This window comes from Caloenas nicobarica, chromosome 37, assembly GCF_036013445.1.
Source record: "Caloenas nicobarica isolate bCalNic1 chromosome 37, bCalNic1.hap1, whole genome shotgun sequence".
NCBI classification, from domain to species: Eukaryota; Metazoa; Chordata; class Aves; order Columbiformes; family Columbidae; genus Caloenas; species Caloenas nicobarica.
Genome location: NC_088281.1, coordinates 2,160,654 through 2,175,553, shown reverse-complemented (window position 1 = coordinate 2,175,553; position 14,900 = coordinate 2,160,654). Strand labels below are relative to the sequence as shown.

Sequence of the window (14,900 nt, the reverse complement as noted above, 5' to 3'; positions counted from 1 at the left end):
GTGATGCAAGTCCCAGGTGGCCAAGGAGGGAACGGGCAGACTGGGGGTGGGCGGTGAGCAGCAAGGGTGTCCATACAGTGTCCAGCCTCAAGGGACTGTTCTCCTGCCTGTCCAGATGGCTTCAGGAGACCCTCTGGATCAATGTCCATTGCAGAATGCTGCTGTCACTTCTTCTACACACTGAAAAATGACAGAAAATACCCTTGAAAGAAAAAACCCTCCTTTATGAAATCTTTGAAATCTTCATCAGTAAATGTCCCATTGAAACCTCTCCAGTTAGTTCTACAAGCCTTGAAGACTGGAAGAAAATTACAGAAAGAAACATCATTCGTTAGGGCTTTCTGTGTTTCAATGAGCCCCATGGCGTATTTGGTGCTGAGTCCATGAACCTCAGATACCAAGGACAGACTGAAGAATCTCCTCAAGAAGCCCAAGTCAGAAGCAAAGCCCAAAGTACCTTGAAGCATTAATGGGCCCCACTGAGGGCTGTTACTGACAAAGCCTCCCCAGGGACTCATTAGAGCAGATAATTGGAGGCAGTGATTGCATCAGGCAAAGGCAAAGTGCAGCAGCTCTAATGATGACAAAACCCTTGATTTGTTTGATGAAGGAGAATGGCCAAGCCTTGAGCCCCTGCCCCTGGGAAGGGAGATCCTGTCCCTCACGTGTGTCTCAGGGCTCTTCCTGGGGATGTGGGGATGATGCCCAGTGCAGGACAATGGTGTGACACTCCCTGGGGGGTGCAAGGAGGCAATGGGGCGCCATGGCCATGACAACCATGTGTCTCCTCTTGGGCCTCGCTGTCAGGGACATCGGCCATAGCCAAGGGGACAAAGACCTTGGGTCTTTCAGGGACATCCAGCCTTGCCAGCACCCTTGGCCATCTCCACCACGGTCCCTCCTACACTGTCCCAGGCCTGTGGCTGTTTCCCCACAGGCTGCAGACACCCCATGCGCTTCCCCAGCTTGTTCTCACCCCGGTGTGTCCCCACCTGTGCTGCTGAACAGCTGATCCCAGCAAGAGAGAGCAAAAGGGCAACAGGCAGAAAAACCCAAAGGCCAACTGCAAAATGGCAGAACGGCACAAGGCCGAACTAACATCGAACTCCTGACAGAATGAAACTTCTGAATGGAACTAACCAAACCAGCTGGAAAACCCAAAGTAACGGATGTAACAAGCCCTAAAAGCTGGCTCCAGCTTTAGACTGAGCATGACGCTAATCATAGGGAATATTTCATTGATCAGCCTGCATGTCAATCCAGGTGCTGTCCTGTCTGTGTCCCCTCCTGCCAATTTGCATCTGCAGCTGGATGGCCAAAGAAGCCCTTGGTTTCCCTGACAACAGCCAAGATATCAGTGAGTTCTGACATTCCTTTCATACCAAATGGGAAACACTGTAAAGCTGCTAAAAGAAAAAATTAAATCTATCCCAGGGAAGAAACAGTGTTATTATTCTCATAGCAAATTTAAACAAAAGACTGTATTAGCTATGAAGGAGAGAGATTCAAAATGCATGAAGAAAATTAACTCAATTTCAGTAAAAAACAGCATGTTTCCTCAGCCTCCACTTCACCAGGCTAAAGAAGTTTGGGTCTCTCAACATCTCCACACATGACCCAGACTGCCTCTGGCCACACGACATCTCCTCCCCGTTCCTCCAGAGTGGGGAACCTCCCACTGGGACACCCCGCTCCAGATGTGACCACACCAGTGCGGAGTCAAGATGGACAATAACTGCCCTTGGCTGGGTGGCCACGCTCCTCCCAGTGCAGCCCACCGTGCTCATGGGCATATTCCTGTTTAGCACCACTGAGAACTGACTGAACATCCAGGCGCAGAGGGTTGTGACCAGCGGCACAAAGCCCAGCAGGAGGTACCATGAGGAGCACTGAAGGACACCATGTACCTACCCAACATCTCCTCCCCACAGGTGTCCCTTGGGTCCCTGGAACCACCTCAGTGACAAGGGGGAGAGCACTGCCTGTATGAGGTGGAGGAGATGGGGTCTGGAATGAGGGTCCTGGGGCAGTTTCTCCTGGTTGTTCATGCAGCAACAAGCTGGGCTGGATATTTGGAGAGAGGAACTCTTCCTAAGGGCCTCCAATGGGCATGGGGATGGTCTACAGCTTCCTGCATGCTGCCTTTTCTGGTGGAGATCACAGAGGCTGCCGGCCCTTTAGAGGGCCCAGGACAGGCCTTGTCCTTCCCCTGGTCACAGCTGGACCCCAGTTCTCCAGCTCGGCCCCAGCTCAGGAGCCTTGTCTAGGGGTGACTTTTGGGGTAAGGTTGACAAGAGGGGTGCATAAGTTTGTCTTAAGGACATGTGATGAGCACCAGGACTGAAGTACCAGAGCAAAATGATGTGGCTTCTGGGCGAATACTTTCTTCGGTGCAAGTCGTGACACAGGGTCGCAGACTTGCTTTCCATGCCACCCTTCACGAGGGATGATGCACTAAGAGATGGCAAGTGAGGGACACCGATCCTTCTCTAGCTACTTCCCGGGCCTGGTAAAGCACCAGGACAGCAAGGACTCCTGGCCCTGCACCCTGAACTCTGGGTATAATCTTGGGGCAGCTGAACACCAGCATTTTTCTCTCCAAGGCAATTTCCAGCCCAGGTCAGCTCCTGTCTGATCTTCCCCCATCCCTCCTCTGATCTGGTCTGGTGCTCCTGGCCCCTTCCCTGTGCTCCCTACAGGGCCCCAACCTGGCACTGATGCTCTACAGAGCAGGTTGGCTGCAGGACCATGGGGTGACTCCACACTGGTTGTGCTGCTCCGTGAGGGACACAGATGCAACTGCATGGGCTGCACTGTCACTGAGCTCTTTACCGGGGGTCTAAAGCTCTGGAATGAGTTGAGAGCATTTCTTGGGACTCATTGGGTTTTCTGCTCATTTCGGTTCAGCAATCCCTTCCTTGTCCTTCAGGTGCCTGGAGACTGGTGCAGGAAGATGCGGCCTATCCCGTTCCCAGGGATGGAGGTAGGGTGACCAGCCTGTAATTATTCAAATTCTCCTTCTTGAAGATGGGTTTGACATCTTCCTTTCCCAAGGACCTCAGAACTTCTCTGATTCTGCTGTCACTTTTGAAAGCACAGTCCAGAATCATGGGCAAGGGTGATGTAGCAGACAGGAGCACTTGCAATGAGCCTGTCCCAGCAGCTGAGATGAATCTCACTCGGCCACTGAGGTTTGTTCCTGGAGTCACACACAGAAATGCCAGGGTTCCATCAGGCATCCGTGTCTGAGCTGGTCTCAGGACTGCTTATGCACCCAGGGATGTTCAGAGACAGAGTCTGTCCCTTTTACTCACAGAGGCAGGAGTCACAGTGTCCCTCTGGCCTCCTGTTGCCACTCCCAAAGGACAGGAGACACCTCAGCCCTGTGGTGTGTCACCCTGCTCTGCACTCATCTGAGATGTCACACGTCATGAGGAATGGACACAGGGACCTCAGTTCAAGGAAGAAGTTCGCAGTGCTGCATTCAGGTGCTTTCCCATGGGGTGTTCCTCCCAACATCAAGTGACCTCAAGACCTTGTCTGTGCCACAGACCTTAATGGAAAAACAAGGAATAATTGATGGTGTTTGTGATCACTCGCGTGCGTTTCACCTCACGTACATGATGTGTGTGCCTACATCTCATCTGTACAAAGCCAACATGGACTGCTGAACAACTCATTCAGTGTCCCACCAAGGAGGGAAGAGCAACCCCTGTGAGCTGGGGTGAGAGGCCAGGGCTGGAAAGGAAGGTTGTGAGGGGCCAGTCCATGATGATTGTCCTGAGACTTCTTCTCAAGGGGTGTCCAGTGCACAGGGGCACAGCCCAGCCCCTGCTCTGTTGGTCCTGCAGGTCTCTGGCAGGAGGCCTGGCTGTGAGAGGACACTGCTGAGTGCCCAGCCCTGCACACACACACTGTGCAGCTGTGCCCTGGTGTTTTGATCTTCAGGCCACATTCTCAGAAGGTTCTTGAGAAAAAGTTTGAATGAAGACCTAAGCCTTTCACCTTTCTTTCTGGAAAGGCTGTTCTGCGGCCAGCTCTGTCACAGCAGTGCCCATGGCCTGTCCCTGCCTGCGCTCACAGGACTGACACACAGCAGGACGGTGACCAGGCTGCCAGAGCACTCAGGCCTTGCACCAACACAAGGGATGAGAAGGAGAGTGTGGGAGTGGAACGAGAACAGCTCTGGAAGGCCAAGCGCTGGTGCTCCCTGGCAGTGCTGCCAGGCTGGACTCTTTTCCCCTCCTCCCATGCACACAAGAGCTGTCCCTGCAGCTCCAAACAGGCCTTGCAGGAAGGACATAGTGAAAAACAAGTCACTACAGGAATGTTTATTTTGTTTAAGAGAAAAGGAGAGCACGGCTCCTCATTTACACAGCCAGTGGTTATAAAAGAAAAGCAGAAAGAGAATTAGAAAGGGCATGACAACACTAAAACAATAAAAAACCAAGCAATAACAGAAAATCCAGATGACAGGCTGGTCCTGCAATTAGCTACATTAAAACTCTTATGTAGAAGCAGATGGGCAGTTTATTGCTTCAGAAAACACTTAGATATGTGTTTCCACAGGGCATCCTTGACCTCCTGGTTCCTCATGCTGTAGATGAGGGGGTTCACTGCTGGAGGCACCACCGAGTACAGAACAGATACCACCAGGTCCAGGGATGGGGAGGAGATGGAGGGGGGCTTCAGATACGCAATCATAACAGTGCTGACAAACAGGGAGACCACGGCCAGGTGAGGGAGGCACGTGGAAAAGGCTTTGTGCCGTCCCTGCTCAGAGGGGATCCTCAGCACGGCCCTCAAGATCTGCACATAGGATACCACAATGAACACAAAACACCCAAATCCTAAACAGACACTAAGCCCAATAAGCCCAAGTTCCCTGAGGGAGGCATCTGAGCAGGAGAGCTTGAGGAACTGGGGGATTTCACAGAAGAACTGGTGCAGGGCATTGCCCTTGCACAGTGGCAGTGAAAATGTATTGGCCGTGTGCAGCAGAGCATTGAGAAACCCAGTGGCCCAGGCAGCTGCTGCCATGTGGACACAAGCTCTGCTGCCCAGGAGGGTCCCGTAGTGCAGGGGTTGGCAGATGGCAACGTAGCGGTCGTAGGACATGATGGTGAGAAGATAAAACTCTGCTGCAATGAAAAAGACAAACAGAAAGAGCTGGGCAGTGCATCCCATATAAGAAATGGCCCTTGTGTCCCAGAGGGAGTTGGCCATGGATTTGGGCACAGTCATGGAGATGGAGCACAAGTCAAGAAGGGTGAGGTTGAGGAGGAAGAAGTAAATGGGGGTGTGGAGGTGCTGGTCACAGGCTATGGTGGTGATGATGAGGCCGTTGCCCAGGAGGGCAGCCAGGTAGATGCCCAGGAAGAGCCAGAAGTGCAAGAGCTGCAGCTCCCGTGTGTCTGTGAACGCCAGGAGGAGGAACTGGGTGATGGAGCTGCTGTTGGACATTTGTTGTTTCTTGCCGTGGGGACTCTCTTCCAAAAAGGAAATGACATCTTAAAATCAGAACATACTCCTCTGAGCAAAGCCACTCCATTTTTTATTCACACCCAGCCCCATTTGAAATGCATTTCGTTTCTCTGCTATGTGCTGGCTGAGTGTGCTGTGAGGAGCAGGACCTCTGCCCGTCTGGGGCCCAGCAGCCAGCTTTGCTCGGCTGCAGTGGGGACATGGGAGCTGGTTTGAGAGCTCTGATGTTCACAAGCAATGTCATATGTTATGCACTGTTCATGAAAAACTTCAATATCTGCTCTCATGACACTTAAGAGCATGGGCTGCAGAGCGGAGGCTTAGTGTGTCATTATTATGATTTTGTCCATGTTTTTAATTTTCCACCATCACATCTCATGACTAGATTTTTGTAGGGCTTGAGTTTCTCATATATATGACTGAAAATGTGAAGAGTCTTGAGACAGGACAGGCAAAAGGGCTCATCTCTCTGTGGCTCAGTGCGGAGTCAGGAGAGCAGCTTTTACCCATTTGCCCTGTGCTTTCACTTGTGCTGCCTTAAAAACAACTTCATAAACAATCCTCTTTTGAAAAGAAAACCCAAAACTGGACTCGTACTGGAGCAGGGAGCCCTGTTTGAAAGGGCAGATCTGCAAACTCTTCTCTGCCCCAGCCCAGAGGTGCAGATGTGATGGAGAGAGCAGGACTCGACCCCTCACCCAGAGAAGCAAAGGACTCTGGCAGGAGAGTGCGGACCCCAAGGAAAGGCTCAGCACTCCTGGCATCCTACAGCAGAGCTGGGCATTTCTGGGGGCAGCTGGTGAGCCCAGCAGGACAGGCAGAGCAGAGTCAGGGCTCCTGGAGATGGGATGTGCTAAAGGGACACTCCAATCATTGCCCAGCAGACAACCCCCAGCAGCCACCTGCAGCGCAGGAGCAGAAGAGCTCCTGACCAGCCCCTGCTCTGCTGCCTGGAGCTGTCCCTGCCTGCAGCTGTGTCTCTGTGCCCAGGTCTCCTCCTGTCAGTGTCACAGACCCCATCCCAGCCACTGTGTGCTCAGCTCTGCCCTGCAGACCCCTCCCAGCAGCCGGCACTGCCCAGGGGCAGCTCTGTGTGGGCCGGCTCTGATGGGAACATCAGACCAACAATAACGAGCATGGAAAAGTGATCCTGATCCTGTCTGGAAGCCAGGGTGTGTTGATTTCTGATACTCGCAGGTTTATTCACCTCTAAGAGAAATGGATCTGGAATTTCAGTGCCTCCTCCTGAACTGAGACATTAATTTCTGTGTCCCATTGGCCACACAGACAACGCAGAGTATGAGATTGTTAGAATAAGATACTTCCCTTTCACAAAGCCCCTGTCTTAGTGTGCTTCTTTAAAAGCCTCCTGAGAATGTCCTTTAGTGAACTGGAGCTGTGAACAGCCCTGACCCATGCAGCCCCCATTCTATTGCACGACCCTGCCCTACCAGATGTTGCTCCTTCCCCCCACAGCTTCTCCCCACAGCACCATGGGGATCTCCCCGGGCAGGCTGAGCGCTGACCCTGGCAGGCGGCAGAGTCCCTGCCCCGGCACAGCCCTGGGGTGCAGGGACCCTGCTCTGCAGGACAGCCCTGGGCACCCTTGGCTGGAAAACCATCTGCTTTGATTTTCAAAATTTGGGAACAAGAGTCCCCTCCATAGGGATCCCTCAAGCTCTGCCTGTGCTAACTTTAGGAGATGCCTCCCGGAGCTACAGCTGCATTGCCCTGCACCCAGAGACTTACCATGGCAAGGCTGCAAAGATTTCTCCTCCGTGAGCTCTCAGTCATCCTCCCAAACCTGACCACCTTTCATCTCTCTCTGCCTTGCTCGTCTCCCTGAGATCCCCAGGCAGAGCCCTCAGCCCTGCTGCGCTTTGCACAGGAGCTGCTCCTGGGCAGAGCTGTCTCTCTGCAGCGCTGCCGCTTGCCATGAGCTCCCTCTGTCCCAGGAGCCCAGCCCAGCTCAGCAGCACAGGAGCAGCCCAAGGCGCTTTAATGACCCCTCTGGTGGGTTTGGTGCTGAGTCCATGAACCTCAGTCTCTGAGACGCAGTTGAAGAAACCTCTCAAGAAGTCCAAGTCAGATTCAAACTCCAAAGTTTCTTCACAGAATCACAGAATCACAGAATGTTAGGGATTGGAAGGGACCTCAAAAGATCATCTAGTCCAATCCCCCTGCCAGAGCAGGAAAACTTAGGTGAGGTTACACAGGAAGGCGTCCAGGCGGGTTTTGAATGTCTCCAGAGAAGGAGAATCCACAACCTCCCTGGGCAGCCTGTTCCAGTGCTCTGTCACCCTCACTGAGAAGAAGTTTCTTCTCACATTTAAGTGGAACCTCTTGTGTTCCAGCTTGAACCCATTACCCCTTGTCTTACTGTTGGTTGTCACTGAGAAGAGCCTAGCTCCATCCTCGTGACACCCGCCCTTTATATATTTATAAACATTAATGAGGTCACCCCTCAGTCTCCTCTTTTGCAAGCTAAAGAGACCCAGCTCCCTCAGCCTTTCCTCATAAGGGAGATGCTCCACTCCCTTAATCATCTTTGTGGCCCTGCGCTGGACTCTCTCCAGCAGTTCCCTGTCCTTCTTGAACTGAGGGGCCCAGAACTGGACACAATATTCCAGATGAGGTCTCACCAGGGCAGAGTAGAGGGGAAGGAGAACCTCTCTGGACCTACTAACCACCCCCCTTCTAATACACCCCAGGATGCCATTGGCCTTCTTGGCCACAAGGGCACAGTGCTGGCTCATGGTCATCCTGCTGTCCACCAGGACCCCCAGGTCTCTTTCCCCTACACTGCTCTCTAATAGGTCATTCCCCAACCTGTACTGGAACCTGGGGTTGTTCCTGCCCAGATGCAAGACTCTACATTTCCCCTTGTTATATTTCATTAAATTTTTCCCCGCCCAACTCTCTAGCCTGTCCAGATCTCGCTGGATGGCAGCACAGCCTTCTGGCGTGTCAGCCACTCCTCCCAGCTTGGTGTCATCAGCAAACTTGCTGATAGTACACTCAATTCCCTCATCCAAGTCATTGATGAATATATTGAACAGTATTGGTCCCAGAACTGACCCTTGAGGCACTCCACTAGATACAGGCCTCAAATGTTCTTGTAATGTTAATGGGTCCCACTGAGGAACACTACTGAGGAACTGTCCTCAGGATCGGGTTAGAGAAGAAAACTGAAGGCAGAGATGACAGGTCAGGACAAGCAAGGTGAAGGTCTCTCTGATGATCAGTAAACCTGGATGTGTTTCATTAACCAAAGGGCCAGGCCCTGACCCCCAGCCCTGGGAAGGCAGATCCTGTCCCTCCCACGTTGCCCAGGGCCCTTCCTGGGACAGTGTGATGTGGGGCTGTGCAAGGCCAAGGGCAGGACTATGGTCCCACACCTCCCAGGTTCCTGGCTGGGGACAAGGAGGCCATGAGGCCCCTGTGCTGTAAGGACAAGGTGTCTCCTCACAGGCATCAGAGCTGGAGACAACAGCCATAGCCAAGGGGAGAAGCAGCTCCAGCTGTTAGTGTTTACATGCAGACGGTTTATCCTGATGAGGGTGTCTATCCCAAGATAACATCATGAGGAGTTACAGGACACTACGAATATCACCTGCAGGAGAAACTTTGCGGTCTTGGGGGGCTAGTGCTCGTAATGCCAGAGGTCTGGACTTAGAGGGGAAGTTTCCCTTCATGTGGGATAACATCAGGAATGCGTGGAGCTCTGCCTGGAGACAGAGAATATCAGCTGAAAGTTGAGGAGTCAGCATGAGAGGGCAGAGCAACATGGGCAATGTTGTGGTGACTGGACATCAGCTGCTGACTCACTGATGAGGAGGAGGAATTAGATGAGGCCTCCTTCAGACAAATGAAAGAAGCTTCATGTTTCCAGGGCCGTGTCCTCATGGCAAACCTAAGATATCCCAATAGCTGCAAGGTACCAGCCATGCAGGAGGGGTTTGGAGCTCATGGACAACATCTTCCTGACACGGGTGACTGAGGAGTCAGTGAGGTGAGGTGCCCTGCGGGACTTCACACTTACAAACCAGAAAGGGATGGTCAGGGATGGAACAGTCAGGGGTGGGAAAGTGGAGCTGAGGCTCCTGGAAGATGCTAACAAGGCAAAGAGCAGGATTTCAGGAGAGCAGGCTTTGGCCAGCTGAGGGACCTGCTTGGGTCCCATGGGATATGACCTTGGTGTTTGCAGCGATTTTTCTCTCACATTTCCTCCCTCCTCTCTCCCACCTGCTGTTGTGCAGCATTTTTTACCCTTTCTCAAATACAATATCACAGAGGTGCTGCCAACATCCCTGAGTGGCTCAGATTTGGCAAGGAGTGGGTCCATCTTGGAGCCAGCTCATATCGGCTCTGTCTGACATCAAACTCCTGTTGTCTTCTCAGAGAGGTGACAACTGTAGCACACCCACACTCACCCCAGTTCCAAGACTTTGCCATGTAAACCCAGTACAGGGTGATAACGTGTTGGGTGTTACAAACTACTTGACCATGGGGAAGAAATGGAAAAGATCTTCTGTTAGTAACCTGAGGAAGTCACAAGTCAATGAGTAGGTTCCTATGGGGAACTGTAATTGCCCTGACATTCACTGGCCAGGCAAAGCGGCAGGTGCCAACGGTCCAGAGGATCTTGGGACAACTTCTTAACGTGACTGCCTGCTGGGCCAACAAGGGTGATGCTCACCTGGATCTGGACCTGGGAGACAAAGAAGAGCTGGTGAGGGATGTGAACATCAGTGTCCACCTTGGCTGTGGTGACCAGGCAACAGTGGGATTCCAAGCACCAGAGGGGAGGGAGGAAGGCCAGCAGCAGAGCACAGGCTGGTGGGCTCCAGTGGAGAAGACATGGACATACTGGGGGATGGCGGCCAATAAAGGTGGTGACATGGAAGTAGGTCTGAAGGGTGAAGGAGCTCAGGAAATCCGAGAAGCCTCACAGGACAGCCTGCTCCAAGCACAAGAATGATCTCTCCAAGTACCTATGAAAAGAAGACTTTACATCATGAGGCTGCTTGTCTGAACTGACAGAGCTCCAGGGCAAAAAGGCAGCACATGGGAGGTGGAAGCAGGTCAAGCTGTAAAGGAGGAATTTAGAATCCTTGTCCATGGATGTGGGGATGATGCCAAAGCTGCCCTGGACTTGATACCTGCAGGGGAGGCTGAGGGCAGCAAGATGAGCTGACGTTGCTTCCTTACAGTAAAATTATAGACAGGGTGAACGTGGGCCTGCTGCTGAACTTCGTAAGAGTAGAATCAGACAGGACCGATGTACTTCACGGCTTCTTTGCCTCCATCTTCAACAGCAAGGTCTCCTGGGACTTTGTTCCTGAAGGCAGGAGTCTGGAGAACAGCCAGGAGTGGATGGGGCTCAAGTCAGGGTTTACCTGAGCAAACTCAGACACCATTACAGAAAAGGAGATGGGTCATTTGACCATCTCCCTGAACACAAGTATCGCTGTGCTGTTGCACCTGAGATTCCCAGGAACACCCACCTCTGGGTCCAGAGGAGGGTGATTCCTCTGGAGGTGCTCTGGTGATTTAGGCACCCACATTTCTGTCATATCCAGTCTTTATCAGGAGATGCTCCACATCAATATGAACAGGAGACTGCTGATACCACCTGTTGTGGAAAGGGAGGGAAGGGTGAACAGGAAAGGAAATAGAAGAAATACTGTTTTATTGCTCTTTATTATGGAAATGCTCTCTGTTTGGCTATTCCTGAAATCTCTCTAATCAACCACACCAGACTTCAAGCATTTAGGAAAATGATGCACAAAGCCTTGCCATGTAAGGCCATTTTAGCTGTTAATGAGCCCTCTGCTGCCATGATCCTGAAGTGCAGCTACTGGAAGGATGAACAAGGCTCTAATGAAGTGAAAGGCCGAAGCAAAACTCAAGGTTCTGAGCGTGCTTCGGACCCCATGAAGGGCCATCACTGACAAAGCTGCAAAGGAAACAACCAGTCGAGGTCCCTGTCCCTGGGGGCCAGTGAAGGAAAGACTTGAAGACACTGGTTACAGGTGGTGAGGGCAATGTGGAGGTGGCTCTGATGCCCTGTCAGCCCTTGGTGCTTGTTTATCACCAGAATGGCTGAGCCCTGACCCCTGCGACCTGGTAGATTTTTCTCAAATATTTTTCAAGGCTTTGCCTGTGGTCAGTGTGAGTATTTGGTGTTTTGGGGGTGGGTTTTATGTCAAGTGCTGTTGCTCTAACTGCAAGGCTCTGGTTTTCTGTGGAGCTGGAAATGCCTGTGAGTTCCTCACAACTCCTCCAGCTTCTTTCATGCACCTGGCAATGGTCACCAATCACCTCAATGTCCCAGTCCCAAACTTGCTTGAATCCTCTATTTGTATCTGTACCACATCATGCCAGGAAGTTCATGCATCCTCCAGGCTCATGGATGATTCCTGAGGACCATCCAAGCGTGGGCAGTGCAAGAGAGAAGCAGAGCAAGGTCAGCTCATGGGCCATGCCTGAGCACAGCCCCCCCAGCAGCAGCCATTCCCATCTCCCAGGCACAGCCATGCCCACAGCATGCAAATGTCACTGCCATATATGACTAGTCCAAGAGAAGCCTGCCTTCTTTCCAGGGTCCCCCAAAGTCTTTCTCCTATTCCTCTTCCACCCGCAGACATCAGCCACATCCCACTTGCAGGCTCAGACATGGTTGTAAGGATTTGCTGAATTCATCAGCCATCACCCTTCTCTACCTCACATCCCCTGACCCTCCCACACCACACGTGGCCGCTCACTGCTGCTCAGGGCCTCTCACTCTTCAGAAGAGGCCTTGAGCTTCTTGCTTCTTCCTGGTGCTTATTATCATCTTCCTCCCTCCCTCCAGAGCTCATGGTGAGGTTTCTTGTCCATCACAGCACCTTTATGACCATGTTTTACTAAATGGGTGTCTTTTTGTGAGCATTTGTGCAGAAAGAGTAGTCTCAGGAAAAAAACAAATATATAAAAACTGAAGCCGAGTGAAATGCCATGAAGACCTGAGGAGTTACTCCCATTGCTATGTCTTTCCTGGAAGGAGTCTGTCCCGAGAAGGGCATCCAGCTTCTGCCACTCCCTGGAGAGGCACATGAGCAGTGTCCGTGCACCTGGGGAGGAACAGGGTGATTTTTGCCAGACCATCCTTCATCTGAACCACTTAGATATGTACTTATGGATGGGGTGTCGTGCCTTATACTGCAAATACCTATTGGATTGGCCCTGCCAGTGGGGCTACCACAGATGCAGACTGCTGTGTTGCAGGTATTTATATGTAGGCAGATGAACCCTTTTCTATTTTTTTAATTATTATTATTTTTAATACTGACACTCTTAGAGAAATTACACAAAGACTTGAATGATTATTGATGCATTCTAAAATGATTATCCACAGAAGCCCCAGCAGCTTTGCATCTCAAGAAATGGGATGCCAGAGGGCAAGGGTAGGATGGCTTGGGCTCTGTCCTGGCATCTGGAAACTGAAGTGTGCGCCCATCTCCCAACACCTGCCCTGCTCAGTGAAGGGTGTGAGAAACTCTGAAGTCACAGCCATGACAGGTATCTTATGTGTAACTGCAGACAGTGTTGTCCTGCCAGCTCAGGATTGGAGCTTCCATCCCTGAAGGTATTGAAAATATGTGTAGACATGGCGCTTAGGGATATGGTGTAATGGGTGCACTTGGCAGTGTCGTATTTACTACTGGACTTCAGGACCTTAAGGGTCTTTTCCAACCTAAATTATGATTTGAGTCAAAACCATTTCAATTCCCATCACCTCCAGCTGCCCCCAAGGTCGGCTGTTGTGTGGCACAACTGGCCTGGCTCTCCAGGCAGGTTGGGTACTGGTTTGGTGCCTGCACTGGGAGTTTTCCCCTTTCTGGGGTAAAAGATCTTCGATGAGAGACAGTTGTAGAGATCTGAGTTGCAGAGATTTCAAGCAGTCGTTTCAAAATCTGAGCAGGCTCAGTTTTGGAGCCAGCGAAAAATAGAGACAATCTCAAGGATGTTTTTGAAAAGTGGTACAATCACTAATAAGAATAACAGGGAGTTCCTTATTCCTGATGATGATGATGATGAACTAAAGTTTTTTAATTTCATTCCTATCAGTCATTCTTGCTTCTCAAAACAGCTGCTACATCTCGGTAGCTAACCTCTTGCATGGAGTTTTTTTAAGAGCTTTTTCTCTCACTTCTACCAGATTTATGATTTAAAAAGTACTTCCTAGGACAGAATTGCTCTTAAATCACCCCTCTTTCATAATTTTTCCCCCTTTTTTTCTGGTGTGAGAGGAGGTGACATAGGACAGTTTTATTTCTTTTTTAGCCAAAGAAGGACAAAGAACAGATCTCAGGTCAGTGCAAAGGCAGAAAGGAATCCAGAGTGTTGAGGTGGTGCACACTGACACACACCGTCACCTGCATTTCCAGTCTCTGAAGTTCCAATGGTGCAGCAGAAACTGGAGTTCTGAGCTCCCTTCATCTGCCCATTGTAACACATGTAAAATGAAACTACCCCAGCCTAAAAGTTGGTTTTGATTCTCTTCACAGCATGAAGCCCCACATGGGTCAGGAGACAAGCCAGGATACCCAACGAGGACTCACATGCTCTGCACTTAAATTTCAGGTGTTCCCGAGAATCTCAGCAGACAAGTTGCACCTGGGTGCAAGGAGCTGGTCAAGAGCCTCGTCTCCATTTCTGTAACGATGGCTTTGCCGCCTGGCTGGTGTGCAGACTCTGTACACGGATGCTGACACCTGTTGAGCAGCCTGCTCTGAAAGGATCAACAAGGTGGGCATGAGGACAGCAGAACAGAAGAACTTGGGTGGGGGCAAATGAAAAGGGATGCACAAGATGTGGTCAGGGCTGTTTGGGGGCACTTGTAAAGCAGCCCTGCACCTCATGTGAATTATTCCTGTGGCCAGGGAGAACTTGAAAGCCGTCCCTAAATTGAAAACATGAAGGGGATGAAAGGACAGCATCATTCAGGCTGGATGGGACCTCGGGAGGTGTCCTGACCAACCTCCTGCTCAAAGCAGGGTCAGACCAGATTACTCAGGGCTTTATCCAAACACATCTTGGTCACTTTCTGGGATAGAGTGGATGCGCAACTCTGGGAAACAAGCTTCCAGTACTTGACTGTCCTCAGGATTGGAAAGTTTCTCCCTTTCTATAGCAGCTTTCCAGGCCTGACCATCCAGAATGGTTTTTACCCATCTACTTGCACACTGACACAGACCATAATATCCTTCCTTGGACACAAGAATATTGTGGGGGATGATGCTGAATGCTTTGCTGACTTCCAGGTAACAGACCACCACTGCTCTCCCCACATCCAGCAACCCTGTCCTTTCCTCACAGAAAGCAAAGAGTATGGACAGACACAACCTGCCCTGGGTAAACTCCGTCACCTT

The 14,900-nt window shown here is 51.2% G+C and overlaps 1 protein-coding gene across 1 annotated transcript; it reads right to left on the bottom strand.

Moving 5' to 3' along the window:
• Positions 1–4,530: 4,530 nt before the first annotated feature.
• On the bottom strand, positions 4,531–5,463 carry LOC136001073 (olfactory receptor 14A16-like). Its single transcript, XM_065655120.1, has one exon. It carries the CDS (start codon positions 5,461–5,463, stop codon positions 4,531–4,533), a length of 933 nt encoding a protein of 310 aa, XP_065511192.1.
• Between the last annotated feature and the right edge of the window lie 9,437 nt (positions 5,464–14,900).

Coding starts and splice junctions, on each gene's coding strand:
- LOC136001073 (XM_065655120.1), bottom strand. CDS start 5,463: ATGTCCAACAGCAGCTCCATCACCCAGTTCCTCCTCCTGGCGTTCACA.